The sequence below is a fragment of the Trichosurus vulpecula genome, chromosome 2 (assembly GCF_011100635.1).
Source record: "Trichosurus vulpecula isolate mTriVul1 chromosome 2, mTriVul1.pri, whole genome shotgun sequence".
NCBI classification, from domain to species: domain Eukaryota; kingdom Metazoa; phylum Chordata; class Mammalia; order Diprotodontia; family Phalangeridae; genus Trichosurus; species Trichosurus vulpecula.
The window spans coordinates 304,071,426-304,090,790 of record NC_050574.1 but is presented as its reverse complement, the minus strand read 5'-3'; the positions used below and the strand labels follow the sequence as shown (position 1 = coordinate 304,090,790).

At 38.9% G+C, this 19,365-nt stretch overlaps 1 protein-coding gene across 3 annotated transcripts in view; it reads left to right on the top strand.

Moving 5' to 3' along the window:
* Positions 1–19,365, top strand: part of CLASP1 (cytoplasmic linker associated protein 1) — a 357,318-nt gene that overhangs the window by 138,829 nt on the left and 199,124 nt on the right. For all 3 annotated transcript variants that reach the window (XM_036744771.1, XM_036744772.1, XM_036744770.1), the window contains exon 8: positions 7,230–7,297. In XM_036744771.1, coding sequence (XP_036600666.1) covers positions 7,230–7,297 — 68 coding nt within the window. The remainder of the gene's footprint in view (positions 1–7,229; positions 7,298–19,365) is intronic.

The following is a 19,365-nucleotide window of genomic DNA, read 5'->3' as shown; positions in this document are numbered from 1 at the left end:
ACTTCCCCTCACTGGGCCTCAGTTTTCTCCGCTATCAAATGAAGGGGTTAGATGAGGGACTTTAAGGCCCCTTGCCACTCTTATTCTATAATCCTGTGATGACACGAGTATTATAAAAGTCATTTTCTGTTTTGAGATCTGTTCTTTCGCCATTTATTCACTGATTTACCAATCATTTATTAAGTGCCTATTATGATCCTCTGTGTCAGGAATTCAGGATCCAAAGACAAACAGTCCCTTGCCTTTAGACCATCTAGGAGGAAAAACATACATAAAGATAAGTCAATACAAAATAAGTACAAAGTAATGTGAGTGAGGAGACAGGACATTAATTATGGAAGTGGAGTATTTTAGTGATTCTCAGTTTGGTCATTAGTTAAGGACATCTTGTGATGAAAGTAAGGCATGATTCTAGACATTGTTGAAGTGCCTTGTTTTGACAAGTAGAATACATTATAAGAAAATCCAAGAGCCTATACACATTATTTTATTATTTAGTATTTTATGATACTTGCATATTTTTATACAGAGATCTTTGCTGTTTAGTACTAAAGGCTAAAATAGGATTCAGTCAGTAATTTCAATAATAATATCAGTGAAATACAAGGACAGGCATAATAATTGCATTTTACAAATGGGTGAATTTAGCTTTAAAGAATTTGTGACTCACCCCTAGATCAATCCACTTTTCTTTGGAGGAGATGGAATGAAGGATCTAAGTGTCCTGCTTTTGGTTAGAATGCCAAGCTGTCTAGTTAACTGCCATTATCCTTCAGAAGGATGAGTTGAGTTTAGAGATTAAATCCAATGGGAGATAACTTACTAAAATCTTTCTCTGGGTTGAGGTCTCCCACATGGAATATGAGTGGTTCAGCATGTGGAGTTCAAGTTAAAAACTAGTGAATTAGGCCAGTTTATACTGTGGCTATTTATTAAATAGAGCAAAAAAAAATCTAAGCATACAGAGTTACTTTGTGATGCTTTATGCAGAGTATAGCAATTTTGTGCCTAGTCCAGTATTAATGTCAAAATGTGTGGCAGTGCCAGAAAGTGAAACTGAACTGCTCTAACAGTTTATGGCTTAATGTACTCTTAGTTAAAAGTGATGGATCTCTTGGGCCAGCAGGGTGCATGCTGTCATTGTGTTTTTTTAAATCTGAAGAAGTTTGTTTTTGAAAGTTGGTGCCAACTTGTTGAAACTCATGGAGAGGCTATTTTCAGTTGACAAAATTTATAAAAATGGGAGCGTGAAGCTTTAAGAATGAAGACCTCATATGTACCTAGACAAGCAGCCATTTGTAACTGAGGGTTCATTCACTCAAGTTTAGCTAATAGACTTTTTGTTGTTGTCATGTGTCCACCAGCATATTGTGTAATATATTGTAATGCATAAGCAATTAACTTAGTTATGCTTACCTTTGAATGGTTGTTATAGTTTGAAAAAATGTCTAAGTAAATATCCTTATTTTTTTCTTTTTAAAAGATAGCCAGTTTCTAGCTAGCAACTAACAAAATGTATTTGCTGAAAATAAACTGTACAACAGAACATAAGGAAACAGATTGGGTCATTCTTGTTAGTTCCTTAGTTTCATATTCTTTCAGCAACCATTTAAGCAGTGTGTACAAAACACCTTAGGGTAGCTAGGTGGCACAATGTATAGAGTGCTGTGCTTGGGATCAGGAAGAGTCATCTTCCTGAATTCAAATCTGGTCTCAGACACATACTAGCTGTGTCACCCTGGACAAGTCACCTAACCCTGATTACCTTGGTTTCCTCATCTATAAGATGAGCTGGAGAAGGATATGGCAAGTCACTCCAGTATCTTTGCCAGAAAGCCCCAAATAAGGGTCGCAGAGAGTCACAAATGACTGAAACACTTCAACAACACCACAAAGCACCTTCCTAGGCATTTTGGGAGAGGTATAAAGATAATTAAAATAGAGTTTATGATCTGGTAAGGCATAGGACACATACACAATTACACAGTAATGCTATGATAATAACTGTTAAAGTTCTTCCCAACAAGAGCAAATATCACAGATGACTCTGTGCGTCTCCAGCTGCCATAGCCCATTTTCCACTGATCTCAGAGTCCATTCTTCTTTCCTTGTCCCCACTTTCTTATCAGTTCCATTTTCTCACTTTTGGCTAGACCCTGACTTCCTCTCTTTACCTTCTGCTCCCACTTTCCCCCTCCCACACACAAAAGAATCCAGAGCCGTAGCTCCACTCCAACCCTTTCCAAAGGTCATGAACCAGGCCCCACAAATCCTCAAGGGGTCTTCATCATTTGCCTTATCCTTATACCATCCAGACTCACAGCTATTGTTGGGAGTGGCGCTTTCCAATTAGATGTGAGCTCCTTTAATGTAGGAACAGTCTCGGGTTTCTGTTTGTATTTCCTGCACTTTGTAATCTTTTGGGAAATGGTTTTTCATTCATTTTATAATTTCACACAAATACCATATATTAACTCTAAATCACTATATAGATAAGACCAGTAGAGTTATGCTGTATTTGGTCCAAGTAAGGGGAAGTAAACTACACATAAGAGGAGATAAGCCGTAGGAGGAGGTAACATTTGATCTAGGTTTTGAATAATTGGCAGGTTGAAGGCAAGACATTATCGGAAAAGAAAAATATCCTGAGTAAAGGCACAGATAATAAGATAACAGGAAGAGAGATCTGTAGCCAAAAGGGACCTTAGAAATCGTTTAGTCTTCCACTTTCCTATTACAGATATGGAAACTGAGGCTCAGGTTACATAGGTAGTAAGTAGCTGAACTAGGATTTGACCCCAGACAGGTGCAATGGAAGAAAACACTGGCTATTTGAGTACTCTAGTTTGGTTGGAGTATAAGGCATGTTAAAGGGAATGCTGAGAGTTAAAGCCAACAACATAGGTTATTATCAGGGTCTTAATCTTCTCATAGTAGCAGGAGATCCCTAAGTTCTACCTTTCATCCGGGTGTCTTGTTAGCACAGTAATATCCACATGCCATCAGGCTCTGGCTTATTTTTGCCTGGTGACAGTCTTCGTGGAAGAGACAGGAGCTGTGCATGTAACAACTTTGGTCCTCAGTAATAACCTTCTTTTAGCATTTCACTGTAGCATAGACCAGTTAACTATCATAGTTTTAACATAGTAGCTTACTGTTCCAGGCATAATTGTCACACAGATGTGCTTAACTTTTTTTAAGTTACTTTCTTGGTGCTTTTGGATAAAAAGCTTCAGATAATCCAAAATTATAGGTAGTCATTAAAATATTTATTTGGTTTCAGGTGACAGTGAGTCAGTCAGTTTCTCCTATTTCCCTTATTCATCTGATTGACTTCCTCCTGGCTGATCAGGAACATTTTGTGATCCATTCATATGCTCATGGATAGTAAAGAATTAATTGTATAGGAATTATATTTAAGTGTGAAGTTGTCATTTCATATTAGCATATGTATCTTTTTTTTCAATTTTTAAAAAACATTTTAAAATTAAAGTTTTGAGTTCCATTCTCTCTTCCACCCACACACCCAGAATGTAAGCAATCAGAATAGGTTTTATGTGTGCAATTATGTAAAACATTTCCATGTTAGTCATTTTGTACAAGAAGACTCAAAAGAAAAAAATATTAAAGAAAGTGAAAAATAGCATGCTTTAGTCTGTATTCAATTAATATTGGCTCTTTCTCTGGAGGTGGCTAGTATGCTTCATCATTATTCCTTTGGGATTATCTTAGATCATTGTATTGCTGAGAATAGCTAAGTCATTCACAGTTCTTCATCAAACAGTATTGCTGTTACTGCGTACAAAGTTCTCCTGGTTCTGTTCACTGTGCATCAGTTCATGTAAGTCTTTCCAGATTTTTCTGAAATCATCCTGTTTGTAATTTCTTATAGCACCATGATGTTGCATTACAATCATATGCCACAGCTTGTTTAGCCATTCCCTAATTGCGTGGCATTCCTTTGAGTTCTAGTTTTTAGCCACCACAAAAAGAGCTGCTGTTATGTATTTTTTGTACAAATAGGTCTTTTCTCTCTCTCTCTCTCTCTCTCTCTCTCTCTCTCTCTCTCTCTCTCTCTTTTTGATGTCTTGGGATATAGGACTAGCAGTGGTATTAGCATATGTACCTTAAAAGGAATGAAGAAAATCTGGGAATTAACTTGTTTTTGTCAATAGAACTTTAGTGCTGTAAAACTATTCTAAAATCATTGCATTATACATATGCAAAAGGCACAAAATAGTAACCTTCTCAAAGGGAATAAAATCATTACCTTTTCACTCAATGGATGGGGACAGACCCACACCCACACCCACACCCACATACACATGCATTCTGCTCTGACTCTTTTGGCTCTGTAGTTGTCCATGTTGCACAACTTGAGCTGGGACTTCATCTTCTGTTACCACACATGTCCAGGGAGCATCCTGTGCAGTCATTCAAACAGTGCATGGCACTTAATCCAAGTGACTAATTTCTTAAAAAGAAGTGCAATTTAAAAGGACATGAAGTTGGAAGAATGAACCTTGTGTAAAGCAGTGATTTCTAAAGGTACTATAGATGTTAATACAGAGAATTCAAGTATTCTACTTTTTGCACCTGGGAGGAAGCTACAAGCTATTTGTGCTCCTTGGCATGTGAGGCACAAAGGCCCTCTCTTGGTTCCCATGATAACTAGGTTTGGAGGTTATTGTTTATCCTTCATTGTCGAAGATGTCTTCGTAGGTGATGACTTAAGGCTGAATTGGATTTAAATGAAGCAGAGTTGTACAAAGTTGTCAGCCTCTTTCTTTCTTCCTAAGTCATCAAAGTTCAGTAGCAAGACCAAAGTCAAAACGACTGGTGCTAGCCTAGGATACAGTGGCATCTTTGATGCCTGACCAGGTTCTAAGACCTCCATAGCACTTGCTTCAGCAATCTTCTTCGTGACTGTTTGTACAAATTATTCTCATCTGCCTATTCCATTGGGAAAGTCTTCCTGTGCTTTGGGTAGACATCCCCTTAACTGACAGGTTTGAGGCCTGTTGGTTACTTTCAGCCTGGTTTAGCCCTTCTGCTGAGATGGTTTACTAGGATGTGGTTACTGCACATGCTAAAGCTTCTTGTAGTCACAGGTGAGGTTGGGTGACAGGGGGACACCAGAGGTGGCTGCGCAGCCCTGGAAAGGGCTTGACAAGGTCTCACACCAGAGGCGCTAGTCCTACAAATTTGAAAGGGTGTTTTCTGGCAGCTAATTGTTGTTCAAGGTTATTGTTATACAACTCCTTTGCAATCCTCATTGGGGCTTTGCAGCTCAGGCCTGTTTGTGTTCTGAGAGATTAGGTGCCGGCAAACCAGGAGGGAAAAAAGGATTCATGGACATTTGGTTAAAAACAGCGTGGAATCAGTGGAGTATATCTTTGAAGTGAAACTTAGATATCATTAATAGAATCAATGAATTTTATAGTGGAGGGAACTGTAGAAGTCACCTAAGTTTATCCAACCCCCTTATTTCACCCTCTTTCATATTGATTCCTGTGATAGTCTTGTCTCTTGCTTCTCCTCCCATCTGATTGTTTTCTCATTCTTCTTTCATGGTTCCTCTTCCTTCTTGCAAGCACATAGGAGGGAGTGTACCTCAGGGCTCTCTGTTCTGTGGCCTCCTCACTTTCCTCTCTTCATTCTCATCTTGGATGATTTCACTTGTTTCCATGGATTCAGCTATGCTAATAGTTCCTAAATCTGTTTGTGTAGTCCTGATCTCTCTCCTGCTTGTCAGCCCCACATCTCCAAAAGGCCCTTGGCTATCTCCAGCTAGTTCTTTAATCAATAACTCAAGCTTGAATTTGTAATCTTCACACCTAAACCTGTGCCTGCCCCAGATTCCCCAATTTTTGCTGATGGCATCACTGTCCTCCTTGTCACTGAGATTCATAACCTTAGTGTCATTATCCTCGATTTCTCTATTACCTCCCCCCCCAACCCCTGGTTAATACTTTCTTATCATAGTTAACATAGAGCATAGATCTAGAGCTGGAAGCAACCTCAGAGTCCATCTGTTCCAACCCCTTCATTTTACAGTTGAGGAAACTGAGTCTCAGGAAAGCCAAGTGACTTGTCTAAGGTCACTCAGGTAATGAGTGGCAGAGGTGGGAATTTAAGCCAGGCCCTGAGTTTAAAACCAGACTGCTGCTTTGCTATGCTGCTTTTTATACATTTCTCTCTCCTCCCCCCCCCCCGCCCCATGTAAGCTCCTTGAAGCCAGGTTCTTGTTTTTGTTCTTTGTGTATCTCCAGTCCCCTTACACACAGTAGAGGCTTATTAATAAATATTTTTGAATTTAATGAAAATTGATACCAGAGAGATTCAATGACTTTCTTGCCCAGAGCTATAAATCATCAAGTGATAGAGATGCGTTTAGATATAGGCAGCCTGATTCCCAAGTTAATGCTCTTCTCCTATTTCATTTTTAACAAGTAACTCTTGAGCACTTGCTCTGTAGGAGGTACTGGAATATGTTGGGGCATAGAAACGAAGTCCTGGTGTAGGCCTTGCCCCTAGAGTTGGGGAGAAAAGAAGTGAAGCAATTAGTGGCCATTACAAGACAGGACAGAAAAGGGTTAAATTATGGAAGTGCTAAGTTGGGTGATCAAAATGGGTATCAAATGTATGAGTGCATTGGGTGGTCATTGAAGGTGAGTCCTGCTTTTAAATCTTGAGTGTAGTCTGTATTTTAGTTCATTAGTTTTTTTACTTTGTTAGGATGCTTTTTCTTACGGTTCTTTCTTTGAGGTGTGATTTTTCCACCCCTTCCTTTCACATTTGATTGTTGAGCTTCTAAAGTGGAATGCTTTGACTAACTGGTGAGATTTTTATTTAAAAAAATCTCAAAGTGAAAATAAATATTGGGAAATTTTTTTTTTCCAATTGAAGTCTTTTACAGGTTACTTAAGTTATTTCTGTTAGAATTAGTAAATGTTATTAGACAGAGAAAATCCTTTGTTATATAATATTAGTACATGTTGAAAACTTTCATCAGACTTGGTCAACATTATCTCTCCTCAGGACAGAAGCCAAGTCATTCAAGGAAATATTTCTGTTTAGAATGGTATAACTCACACTTTTAGTTATGTTAGTTTGTGACTGCATGCTTAATATTTTTACCAGCATTTATTGATGCTTCATTTCTATTTTGACATAACTGAGTATAAATGATCCCACATTTTATTTTTTTATCTTTTAATTTCAAACAGGTTAAATGTAATTTTTACAAAATTTGATGACGTCCAAAGATCTGGTAACATGATACAGTCTGCAAGTGGTGAGTAGAAAAGATAGTGTGATGACCATTGAGGCATTTTCTGTATGATGATATCATATTTGCTGTATCTGTAATAGGTCATATTTTAAGGCAATCCAGACTTAAGTCCTTGGAGTTAACCATTTCTGAAAAGCAATCACATGCCAGCTCTCAACCTTTTTTGTGTAGTGACTATTTGAGCAGATGTGTTGTTTGTTACTAGTAAACAGTAAGCATAGTATATTGTTGTAATAGCATTTAGATGAGTAATTCATGTCCTTTTTATTAATTAAAAGTTAAATTAGTTGAAGACTTAACTGTTTATGGTACTGCAGATTCTATCTCACCAGGAGAAAGGAGTTGTTCAAAACGTAATAGAGCAAGGCTGCCCTTGGGAAGATAGTGGGAGCAAAAAGCCTTTTAAATTGTGAGGAACCTTCAAAAAGGAAGTGCATGCAAGAATCTGGACTTGAGTCATTGTAGAGAATTGTTAGAACCAAGCTCCTGGGTAAATAACCCCAAAAGTAGCTCAATGAAACAGTCATTAAGCATTTATTGAGTGCCTGCTCTCTGCCAGTCACTGTGCTGAAGTATTGAGGATACAAAAAAAGTCAGAAGTCTCTTCTATCAAGTAGCCCACAGTATAATGGGGAGGACAACCTGCAAACAGCCACGTGTAAACAAACTATAAACAGGATAAATCATAAATCACTGCAAAGTGCTCTAATGTGAACATGATAATGCCTTATTTGACACGAAGAATTAACAAAAGCCTTCTTAGCCTCACTATACAGATGGAGAAACTAAAATTTACAGAGATTACATGACTTGCTTGAGGTCAGACACAGCTAGGAAGTGGTGGAGTTGATTTTTGAGTCCTGATTTGCTGGGGCTGGGCCCAGTTCTTTAACTGTTATAATACCAGAATGCTGGTTGTAGATCTGATGGACCTTTAAGGGCATCTACAAACTGAAGCACACAGTTGAAATGACTTGCCCAAGGCCATACAGCTAGTAAATTTCTGAGGTCATATTCAAGCTCAGGTCTTCCTGACTCCAAGCCTACCACTCTGCCCACTGCAATACCTGGCTATCAGACTGATACAGTGGGAAATAGTTGGTGACCCCAAATAGTCTGATGTTCCAGTATATCTTTGGACTGCATGGTGCAGATTGATTTCACATAGGTTGAATGTAAAATTACTACCTTCTTCATAAAGATAAGGAGAAGCTTACAAATTCTAACAAAAAATAATGGAAGAAATGGAGATAGACTTTTCAACAAATTAGGTTGACTTAGGATATAGCTAATTTAATGTGGAAGGCTAAAGTCCAGTGTGTTAGAATCCATCTTAGAAAACTTAAGGCATTGAGTTCCATTCCATAAGTATTTATTGAATGCCCATTTTGTGTTACTAACAGCTATTGGCAATGATATTTGCAGATTATTAAGGAAACTCATGATTTCAGAAGAGTAGAAGTCAAAATTGAATCACATGGTCACTGTGCACTCCATGACCTGGGTACAGCAGACAAGGGCTCTTTCCATTCCCCTATCTCCAACACTTTGACCATAATAAGGAAATTGAAATATATAGCCCTATGTTGTCATATGTATTATTTACCCTGTAGAGACCATTTTAAAAATGTTTGACAAAGTAAAGAAATTCAGGCACTGAGAGCCTGTCATAAAGTGGTAATTGTTAAGAGCTTGACCTGGAATCCACACCTTTTGATTCCTATTCTCATGGTCTCTTCACTATAAAGTTTATATATTTTCATGTCTCTACTTGTGCTTATACACATTGTTGGTGTATCAGAGGCAGCTGCTATCTTTCACACCTCTTTATAGAATTTCTTTATTTGGTACTTCTTGGAACCTGTCATAGCATTGCTAGGGAAGGAAGTACTGAGCAGGACCATAAAAGTTTTCACCAAAAAACAATTTTGACTTTTTTAACTTGACTTGTTGTTAGACAAGGGTCGTTCATTTTAATGCCGGTGTTAGGGGAGGAGGACAAAGCATGTGATATTGGCTTTATATTTCTTGGACTTTATCTACTCTTCTCCCTCTCCCCCACATGTTATTTATGGAGAACACGATTCAAATGGATCTATAGCCAGATCTTTGGTATAGCAAGGGCCATATGAAAGCACTTTACACATTCCTAGCTTATAAGAGAGATAACAATAATAGGACACAAAGGAAAAGGGAGGGGGAGAAAGGAGAATTTATCTTGTACTTTGTGTTGCAAAACATGTTATATATTTTGTCTTATTTTCTTCTCAATAGTAGGAGCAAGTAGGATTTAAATCCACAGCTTCCTAGCTCTTTGTCTAGTGCTCTGCCCATTATACTGTGCTGTCTTACAGGTGCCCAAGTATGTCCTGCATTACAGGTGAAAGTGATTTGGGAAGTAGATGGGGGGAGGGAGGGATCATGAAAAGAGAACAGTGGTGGAGGGGAAAGGCCTGGAGTCCTGAGTTCAAATCTGGCCTCAGACACTTGACAAGCACTAGCTCTGTGACCTTGGCTAAGTCACTTAACCCCAATTGCCTTGCCTTCCCCCCTCCAAAAAGGAAAAAAAAGAAAAGAGAACAGTGTCACTTCACCAGCGTCATTTATTTTTATAAAGGAAAATGGGGGAGTAGATGGAAGGTGGGAGAGCTACTGATATTTCCTTGAAGACGTAGAATTTGATCTTATAGCAGTGCTTCAAATGGATGTCCATGTATCATTGCTATCTCTTTTGGTTTTTAAATATTGAACTTATGTTTAGAAGGGTTGAGTAAAGAAAAGAACAGGAGGTTAGGTTTCTAGCACCCAAAATGTATACTTACAATGATTTAGAACCATTAACTTTAAAATCAGTTTGAAACCATTTAGGGACTGTGATCCTAGTGTTAGTCAATACCTGTTTGACAAAAAGTAAACAATGCCAAGCATACCCCATTTCCTTTTCTGATAAAATAATTGACCTTGAGTATAAGGTGGGGGAGGGGGATTCAGCGCTTACCAGTCATACAAGAGCTATCATAATCATCATGTCATCCTCTGCTTGGGAATGTTAGTACACATCTACTCTCAGTATTTAGCACTTCAGGCAGTAGATGATGAGAGCTTGGGGGGAGAGATGCAAAGGAATAACTGACAGTGAAATAAAGAAAATTGAGAGGCAGAAAGAGAAGATATTGTGTGTGTGTGTGGGGGGGGGGGGGCAAGATGGGGCTGGGCCAGAATTCGTAGTAGTGAAATATGTATGAGATTATTTTGGGGATACAAGGACCAGGATGATTTTGCCATCTTGTCATAATGATTATCTTACCTATTCAGTCACTGAGGTTAAATGAATGTTGAAGTTAACAGAAGTCAGAATGAGAACTCAAATATATATAGTTCTTGAAAGTCTTCAAAGTACATCATGTGCAACCACCTGTGAAGTATGCAGTCTAATTTTACCATCATTTTACAGATGAGGAAATGGCTGAGGGAAGCTTAAGTGACTGGCTTATGATTACATCAGTCCAACAAGCATTTATTAAGCACTTTGTGCCTGGCACTCTACTAGACTGAGGATGCAAACACAAAAACAACAAGGAGTTTACATCCTGGTGGAGGACAAATGATTATTAAGTACTTCAGCCTACATCTTCTCAGTGCTTTTGCCATTTCACGTTCACTACTACATGGGTGTTGAAATCCTTTATCCTCATGCGTCCCTCTGTTACACAGGATTACACTTTGCAGCGGAAGTGCTCTTGGAGGTGAAAGTATAGCTTGTTAGCAAGGTTTGCAGTAAATCTATGTTTATATTAGCTGTGTTCGTTTCTTTCCCTTTTTAGTAACTGGATTATGGAGATTGGAAATCAGGAGTTAGAACTGAGGGAACTTGGCAGTGAAAGAAAATGGAAGCAGTTGTAGAGTAAAAGGTTGATTTCTTTTTTTTTTTTTTTCCAAGAGGATGACAAAAATGAGATTCAGATACTATGGGAAGGGGGGGATTTTTGAGAATGTGGGACATGGCAGCCTGGATTTGAAGTCGGAGGATCTGGATAGAATTTGGGTTCTGATATTTTATAATCTGTGTAATTTGGAGCAAATTGCTTAGCCTCTCTGGGCCTTAGTGAGAGAGATGAAGTAGTGAAGAATGATTGTGTTGAGTACTGTTTGTGATTCCTTTGTTGTATTCTGTTATGATAGTTATATTCTGTAAGCTCCCTTACAGCTCTAAACTTTTCTTTTTTCTTATCCTAAGTTTACTTCTCTTTTAGGAGGATGAGCTCTATGCGCTCTCCCTGATTGAAGACTGTATAAATAAGCTAGTCCAGGAGACCAGTACTTAAAAATTATAGACTCCATGTTGTTAGTAATTACTAGATGTCCCACTCTAGTGACTTGCTTAGAGAACTTCCTGAGGCTACTTACGTCCAATGTTTTTTTTTTTCCTCAAAAAATACAGTGACCTCAAAGATTGCTTTGTACATAAATAGTGCAGCAAAACTTGATGAATGGCCTTTTGAGAGGTTGCATACCTATCTGCTCATAAACCACCTGTGGGACTTAAATATTCTTTATCCCCCCCTTGTTTCCTCATTGCTATTAGTTCATGCAGATCTCCTATGTTAGTGTGTGGGATAGGGTTAAGGCTGGGATACCAACTTGCATGGGTAACGTGGGAAAGCATTTTTAGACTATCCCTTCTATTCCTTTCTCCTGGGAGCCTAAGGTTGCACCCCCCCCCCCCCCCATTCATTCAACAAGTATTTATTTGCAGTAGTCTAGGCTCCAAAATCTCCAAATCTTCCCTACCCTCCAGACCTGACAGGTTGCCAAGGCTTGTTGAAGAAGTTTCTTTGGCAGCATGGAAAGAGCCCAGGATTTGAAGCCAGAGGATCTGGGTAGATTCTGCTCTGATATTTTATGATCTGTATGACTTTGGGCAAATAGCTTAGCCTCCCTGGGCTTATCTTTATCCTTATCTTTAAAATACAGGGAATTAGTTGAGATGACCTGAAGTCTAAATCTGTGGACTTACTATATTGCATCTGCCACTTTCTACTCATTCTGAGGTCACCGTAGTTCTCAGTAGCTCTTGTAATGATTGATATTAAAATTACTCTTTGGATACAAAAGATATGTCAGCCATTGCCCAAATAACCAACCCCCTTCTCCACGAAATACTTTTTTGGAAAATCACCAGTCAGAATTGCCTAGTAGCATAGTTGCAATTGAACTAGGAAGTGCCTGCCATTCTTTACTCCCAGAGGGTGCGCACCTTGGCCTTCATAGTTCCAACACTGTGCTGCATTTGACTTGAGTTGTTGCCTCCTAGTATTGTTCCTGCTTTTGCAGTTATTTTGCATATCATCCAAAGCTGGCTTTGAGGTTTTGAGGCAGATTGAATAATCATAATGATAATACTAATGATGATGGCGATGATAGCTACCATTTATGTAGTGCTTCCTACGTGCCAGGTGCTGTACTAAACATTTTACGGTTATCTCATTTGATCCTCACAATAGCTCTGGGAGGTAGGTGCTCTTATCTCCATTTTACAGATAAGGTAACTGAGGCAGACAGAGGTTTTCAGTGACTTGCTCAGGGTCACACAATTAAGTATTTTGAGGTAAGATTTGAACGTTGGTCTTCCTGAATTCAGGCCTAGTACTCTGTCCACTGGGCTCTCTCTCTGCCCTCAGGTTGAAAAGAAGAACCAATATCGTAAGGAGGTCAGGGAACAGTGAAGGTTTGGGGAGGTGGGGGTTAAGGTTTCAGTCTTAGAAATACTGAGTTTGAAATACTTGCCTGCTATCTAAGTGGAGATGTCTACTAGGCAATGGGATGTAGGAATTCAAAACTCAGGAGAGAGCTGGAAACTAAAGAAAAAGATGACCATTTTCATAGATGAAAGTTGGGAATTGATGGGAATGAATGAACTTGACAAAGATGATAGTGACAAGAAAGGAAGAGAATAGTGCTCTGGGGAATGCCAAATTGTGCTAAGGTAGGAGGACTGGCCTTAGTATTTACTGAAGACTGATGAAGACACTTAAGTTAGATAATTAAGTAGTATTAATGTTATTAGTGATGACGGTTATTTCTGCATACCAATTACAGAGCTTTTAGAACTGGGAGTCAGGAAAAGGACTGGTTTAAGTTACTTTTTTTTTTTCTTGGAGGGAGGGAAGGCAGGGCAAGTGGGGTTAAATGATTTGCCCAAGGTCACACAGCTACTAAGTGTGTCAAGTGTCTGAGGCCGGATTTGAACTCAGGTCCTCCTGACTCCAGGTCCGATGATCTAGTCACTGCGCCACCTAGCTGCCCATGGTTTAAGTTCTAAAAGATTAGAGAAATTGGGCCATAGGCCAGCCATTTTTCTAGAATTGATTTTTTAATGTAAAGGCATATTCAAGACGACTTCAGATTTTGCAGTAGGAGGAAGATTATGATGCCTTTCTTAGTGTGTAATCTAATTTTTGTGCAGGTCACCAAAACATGAACTGAAGTAGCAATAAGGTGCTTCTTTTTAATAACAATAATAACAGTTCTTACAATTATAGCTACAACTTCCATAATGTCTTAAGGCTTATAAAACAATTTATATTTGTGATCTCATTTGGTCCCAACAACGACCTTATGAGGGCAGGTGCTTTTCTTATTGTTCTTATTTTACAGGTGAGAAAACTGAGACTTATATAGGTTAAATAACTTGCTCATGGTCACATAATTAGATGAAGCAGGATTTGGACCCAGGTCTTTCTGACTTCACATTCAGCTTTCTATCAACTATACCACATAGGTGCTTTAACGTAAGAAAATTCTAATAAGGGGTTTGTACTACTTCCATTAGCTTATATTGATTTAACCTTTAGTTTGAATAGTTTAATCAATTAATAATTTAGCAGTTTCTTTTACACAGTGGAGTATTTGAGGGGTTCTTTTGGCTGGATTGATATGATGAGGTTTGCATAAGTGTTGTACAAACCTATAAAGTAATCCAGTATTCTGTAAATCTCACTTGTGAAAATTCAGCAACCAGTTCTGAACAGAATAGCAGTGATAGCTATATGTTTTGGAAACAGAATTCATATATCCATAGATATTCCATACTAGAAAAGACTAGACAATTTGCCTGGGGTACATGGAATTCTTTGGAAAGTATAGTAAATATTATTTCATTTTGAGGGGGAAAGCTAATTCCTACCAATAGGAATAAAAAGGAATCTTGTGCTGTCTTGGTTATTTAAAGTAGTTATTGAATAACTACTAAAAAGTTAACTTACCTGTTTTTAGCCTTCTATTAAAAAAAGTAGAGAACATAACTATCCTTGTCTGTTTCCCTGAACCTCTCCAGTTGTCTGTCAAGTAAGTTATCCCTCTCATAGTTACTGTGATCATATCTGTTAATGGAATTTCAGCATTTTTTTCAATCTTCAAATCTCATTTTGAGTCTTTTCTTTGTTGCTACATCATTACCCAATCACGGTCGTCATTTGTATTATGTGAGGAATGCAAAGGACAACATCTCTGTCACTTTAGCTTTGAGTGGACTTTCTGTGTGTGTTCTGATGGAAATGACCCCATGCTGTTGTTTTTAAGCTATGGGATTGAATTGCTATGTGTAATTTTTTATGTTAGTAGATGAGCCCTTATTGGAAATTAGTTATCAAAATAATGAATATGTGGTTAAGCTGTGTGAATCTTTCGATGTATCATACTTTAGGCTTTGATGTAGCATCAGTCTCTTGCTTGAGATCATTCAGTTCTTGAATGCCGGACTATATATGCATATGTATATACATATACACATACACATATTTATAGGTATATACACACAGGTATACATATATGTGTGGATATAGAAGTGTATATACACATATATACCCATATTACAATATTTATTTTTGTTTGAAAGATAAATTTGATATTCGTGGTGTTCATTTGGGCCATGACATAACATTTCTCTCCAGCGGAGGTTCAATGGAAGCATGTAACAATTTTTACCCCCAAGTTTTTATATATGGGTCTATCAATATCTGATGAAGATTTCTTTTATTTTGTTCCATTCTTTTTTTTTTAGAGCATTTTTTAAATTTAGTTTTCAGCATTGATTTTCACAACAGCTTGAATTACAAATTTTCTCCCCATTTCTACCCTCCCCCCACTCCAAGATGGCGTGTATTCTGGTTGCCCTGTTCCCCAGTCAGCCCTCCCTTCTGTCACCCCACTCCCCATCCCCTTTTCCCTTCCTTTCTTGTAGGGTAAGATAAATTTCTATGCCCCATTGCCTGTGTATCTTATTTCCTAGTTGCATGCAAAAACTTTTCTTTTTGTTTTTGAACATCTGTTTTTAAAACTTTGAGTTCCAAATTCTCTCCCCTCTTCCCTTCCCACCCACCCTCCCTAAGAAGTCAAGCAATTCAACATAGGCCACATGTATAACCCTTCTACAATACTCATGTTGTGAAAGACTAACTATATTTTGCTCCTTCCTAACCTATCCCCCTTTATTGAATTTTCTCCCTTGGCTCCCCTTTCGAAAGTGTTTGTTTTTGATTACCTCCACCCCCATCTGCCCTCACTTCTATCATTCCTCCTTTTTTTAAATCTTCTTCCTTCTTTTTTCCTGTGGGGTAAGATACCCAAATGAGTATGTATGGTATTCCCTCCTCAGGTCAAATTTGATGAGAGCAAGATTCACTCATTCCCCCTCACCTGCCTTCTCTTTTCTCCCTACAGAACTGCTTTTTCTTGCCACTTTTATGCAAGATAATTTACCCCATTCTATCTCTCCCTATCTCCCTCTCTCAATATATTCCTCTCTCATCCCTTAATTTGATTTTATTTCCTTTAGATATCTTCCCTTCATCTTCAACTCACCCTGTGCCCCCCCTCTCTCTTTCTCTCTCTCTCTGTATATGTATACGTATATGTATACATACATACATATATACATACCTACACACTCACATATACATATATATATATATATGTGCATATATGCATATTCCCTTCAGCTACCCTAATACTGAGGTCTCATGAATCATACACATCATCTTTCCATGTAGAAATGTAAACAAAACAGTTCAACTTTAGTAAGTCCCTTGCAATTTCTTTTTCTTGTTCTTTTTCTTGATTACCTTTTTATGCTTCTCTTGATTCTTGTGTTTGAAAGTCAGCTTTTCTATTCAGCTCTGGTCTTTTCACTGAGAAAGCTTGAAAGTCCTCTATTTTATTGAAAGCCCATATTTTGCCTTGGAGCATGAAACTCAGTTTTGCTGGGTAGGTGATTCTTGGTTTTAATCCTAGCTCCATTGACCTCCAGAATATCGTATTCCAAGCCCTTTGATCTCTTAATGTAGAAGCTGCTAGATCTTGGATTATTCTGATTGTGTTTCCACAATACTCAAATTGTTTTTTTCTGGCTGCTTGCAATATTTTCTCCTTGATCTGGGAGCTCTGGAATTTGGTGACAGTATTCCTAGGAGATTTCTTTTTGGGATCTTTTTGAGGAGGTGATCGGTGGATTCTTTCAATTTCTATTTTGCCCTGTGGCTCTAGAATATCAGGGCAGTTCTCCTTGATAATTTCTTGAAGGATGATATCTAGGCTCTTTTTTGGATCATGGCTTTCAGGTAGTCCAATCATTTTTAAATTCTCTCTCCTGGATCTATTTTCCAGGTCAGTGGTTTTTCCAGTGAGATATTTCACATTTTCTTCCACTTTTTCATTTCTTTGGTTCTGTTTTATAATATCTTGATTTCTCATCAAGTCACTAGCTTCTACTTGCTCCAATCTAATTTTTAAGGTAGTATTTTCTTCAGTGGTCTTTTGGACCTCCTTTTCCATTTGGCTAATTCTGCCTTTCAAGGCATTCTTCTCCTCATTGGCTTTTTGCAGCTCTTTTGCCTTTTGAGTTAGTCTATTTTTTAAGGTGTTGGTTTTTTCAGTATATTTTTCGGTATTTTTTGGGGTCTCCTTTAGCAAGTCATTGACTTGTTTTTCATGGTTTTCTCCCATCCTTCTCATTTCTCTTCCCAATTTTTCCAGCTCCTTTTTGAGCTCTTCCATGGCCTGAGACCAGTTCATGTTTTTCTTGGAGGCTTTTGTTGTAGGCTCTTTGACTTTGTTGACTTCTTCTGGCTGTATGTTTTGGTCTTCTTTGTCACCAGAGAAAGATTCCAAAGTCTGAGACTGAATCTGGGTGCGTTTTCGCTGCCTGACCATATTCCCAGCCAACTAACTTGACCCTTGAGTTTTTCAGCGGGGTGTGACTGCTTGTAGAGTTCAGAGAACTATGTTCCAAGCCTGGGGGGATGTGCCAGCTCTGCCACACCAGCACTGCTCCTTGCCCAAGGACCCCTAACCCCAACCGGGCTTAGATCTTCAGCAGGCTCTTCAGTCCTGCTCTGATCTGTCACTTAATACCTCCCACCAGGTGGGCCTGGGGCCGGAAGTAACTGCATCTGTAGTTCTGTAGCTGCCCCACCTCCACTGCCCCCAGGGGGGTAGCCTAAGAAAACTCCTTCCACTCCAGCAGCTTTTCCCACTAACCTTCTCTGTTGTCTTTGGTATTTGTGGGTTGAGAAGCCTGGTAACTGCTGCAGCTCACTGATTCAGGGCACTAGGGCCCGCTCGGCCCGGCTCCTGGTCTGGTTGATCCGCACAGCCCACGCTTGGCTCCGCTCTGCTCTGTTCCGCCCCCAGCTCTGTACAGGATAGACCTCACCCAGAGACCATCCAGGCTGTCCTGGGCTGGAGCCCTGCTTCCCTCTGCTATTTTCTGGGTTCTGCAGTTCTAGAATTGGTTCAGAGCCATTTTTTATAGGTTTTTGGAGGGGCTCGGCGGGGAGCTCACGCTAGTCCCTGCTTTCCAGCTTCCATCTTGGCTCGGCCCCCCCCCCCCCCATTTTGTTACATTCTTAAGAATTATTTCTGATTTTAGTAAATGAGGTCCTTTATTTGATACAATTTATATCTCATAAATCTTAAGGAGTCTCTGTTCTTGGATGTTCTCGGAACTAATGATACTTTATAAAGAGGTAGCTTGTTAGGGTATCTAAGGAGAGATTCTTGAACATATTAATGTGGTTCTCTCTGAATTTAGGAATTTTGAAGAGAAAGCCTGTCTGCTTTCTAATGACTTGCTTTGAATGTATTTTTTACACCCTTTAAAAAAAATTAAAGGACATAGAACTTAGAAAGTTAGAACTTTAACACTGGAAGGATCCCATTCTCTTCATTTTGCTTTAGCAAGAGAGATGTCATTTTATAACTGTTGGCACATGTGTGTGTGAGAGAGACGAGAGAGAGAGAACAAGACCGTTAAGTAATCTTCTCTAAAATGAACAGTTCTCTTTATTTTTAAAGTGTCAAAGATAAGGCAATTAAGTTAGAGTTATTAAACATTTGTTAAGTGTCTACTATTTGCCAGGCACTGTGCTAAGCTTGAGGGATACAAAGAAAGGCATAAGACATTTCCTGCCCTCTAGGAGCTCACATCTGACAGGGTAGACAACACAAAAGAATACTGATGGGTGGGGAGGTGGTTGAGGACGTTACCTGGGCACATGAGGAGGTCTGCTGCCCTGGTGGTAAATAATCTGAGGAGTTAGGAACTTCCGAGTTAATTTCATCTTGTAGTATATAATAAATTTTTGGAGATCCTGAACTCCGGGAACCAGCAGGGAAGGAAATGATGAAGAGACCTCCTCGGATGTTTTCCTTAAATGCTGGGAAATCAGGGAAGAGTTCCTAGATGTTCACTTCTGTTCTTTCCAGCTAGAGAGAGGGAGGGACCATAGGGACAGGGGCTGCTGAGGATTCCAAGTCACAAAGGCATTACTTTACATTTTGAGAAAGAAAATATACCAAACTGGAAGATTGTTGGGTTTGTCTTGATACAGATGAGGTACCAAGTTGTTGTCTGTCCTTCATTCTTGAAGAGGACCGTGACATTAGGAAGGTGATGTCATGACTTACAAGTAAATTGGATTTAGGTGAGGCTGTGGTGTGCAAAGTCACCAGCCTCACTCTTCCTTCCCAAGCCATCTGGGTCCAGTGGCAAGATGTAGATCAGAAAGTACTAA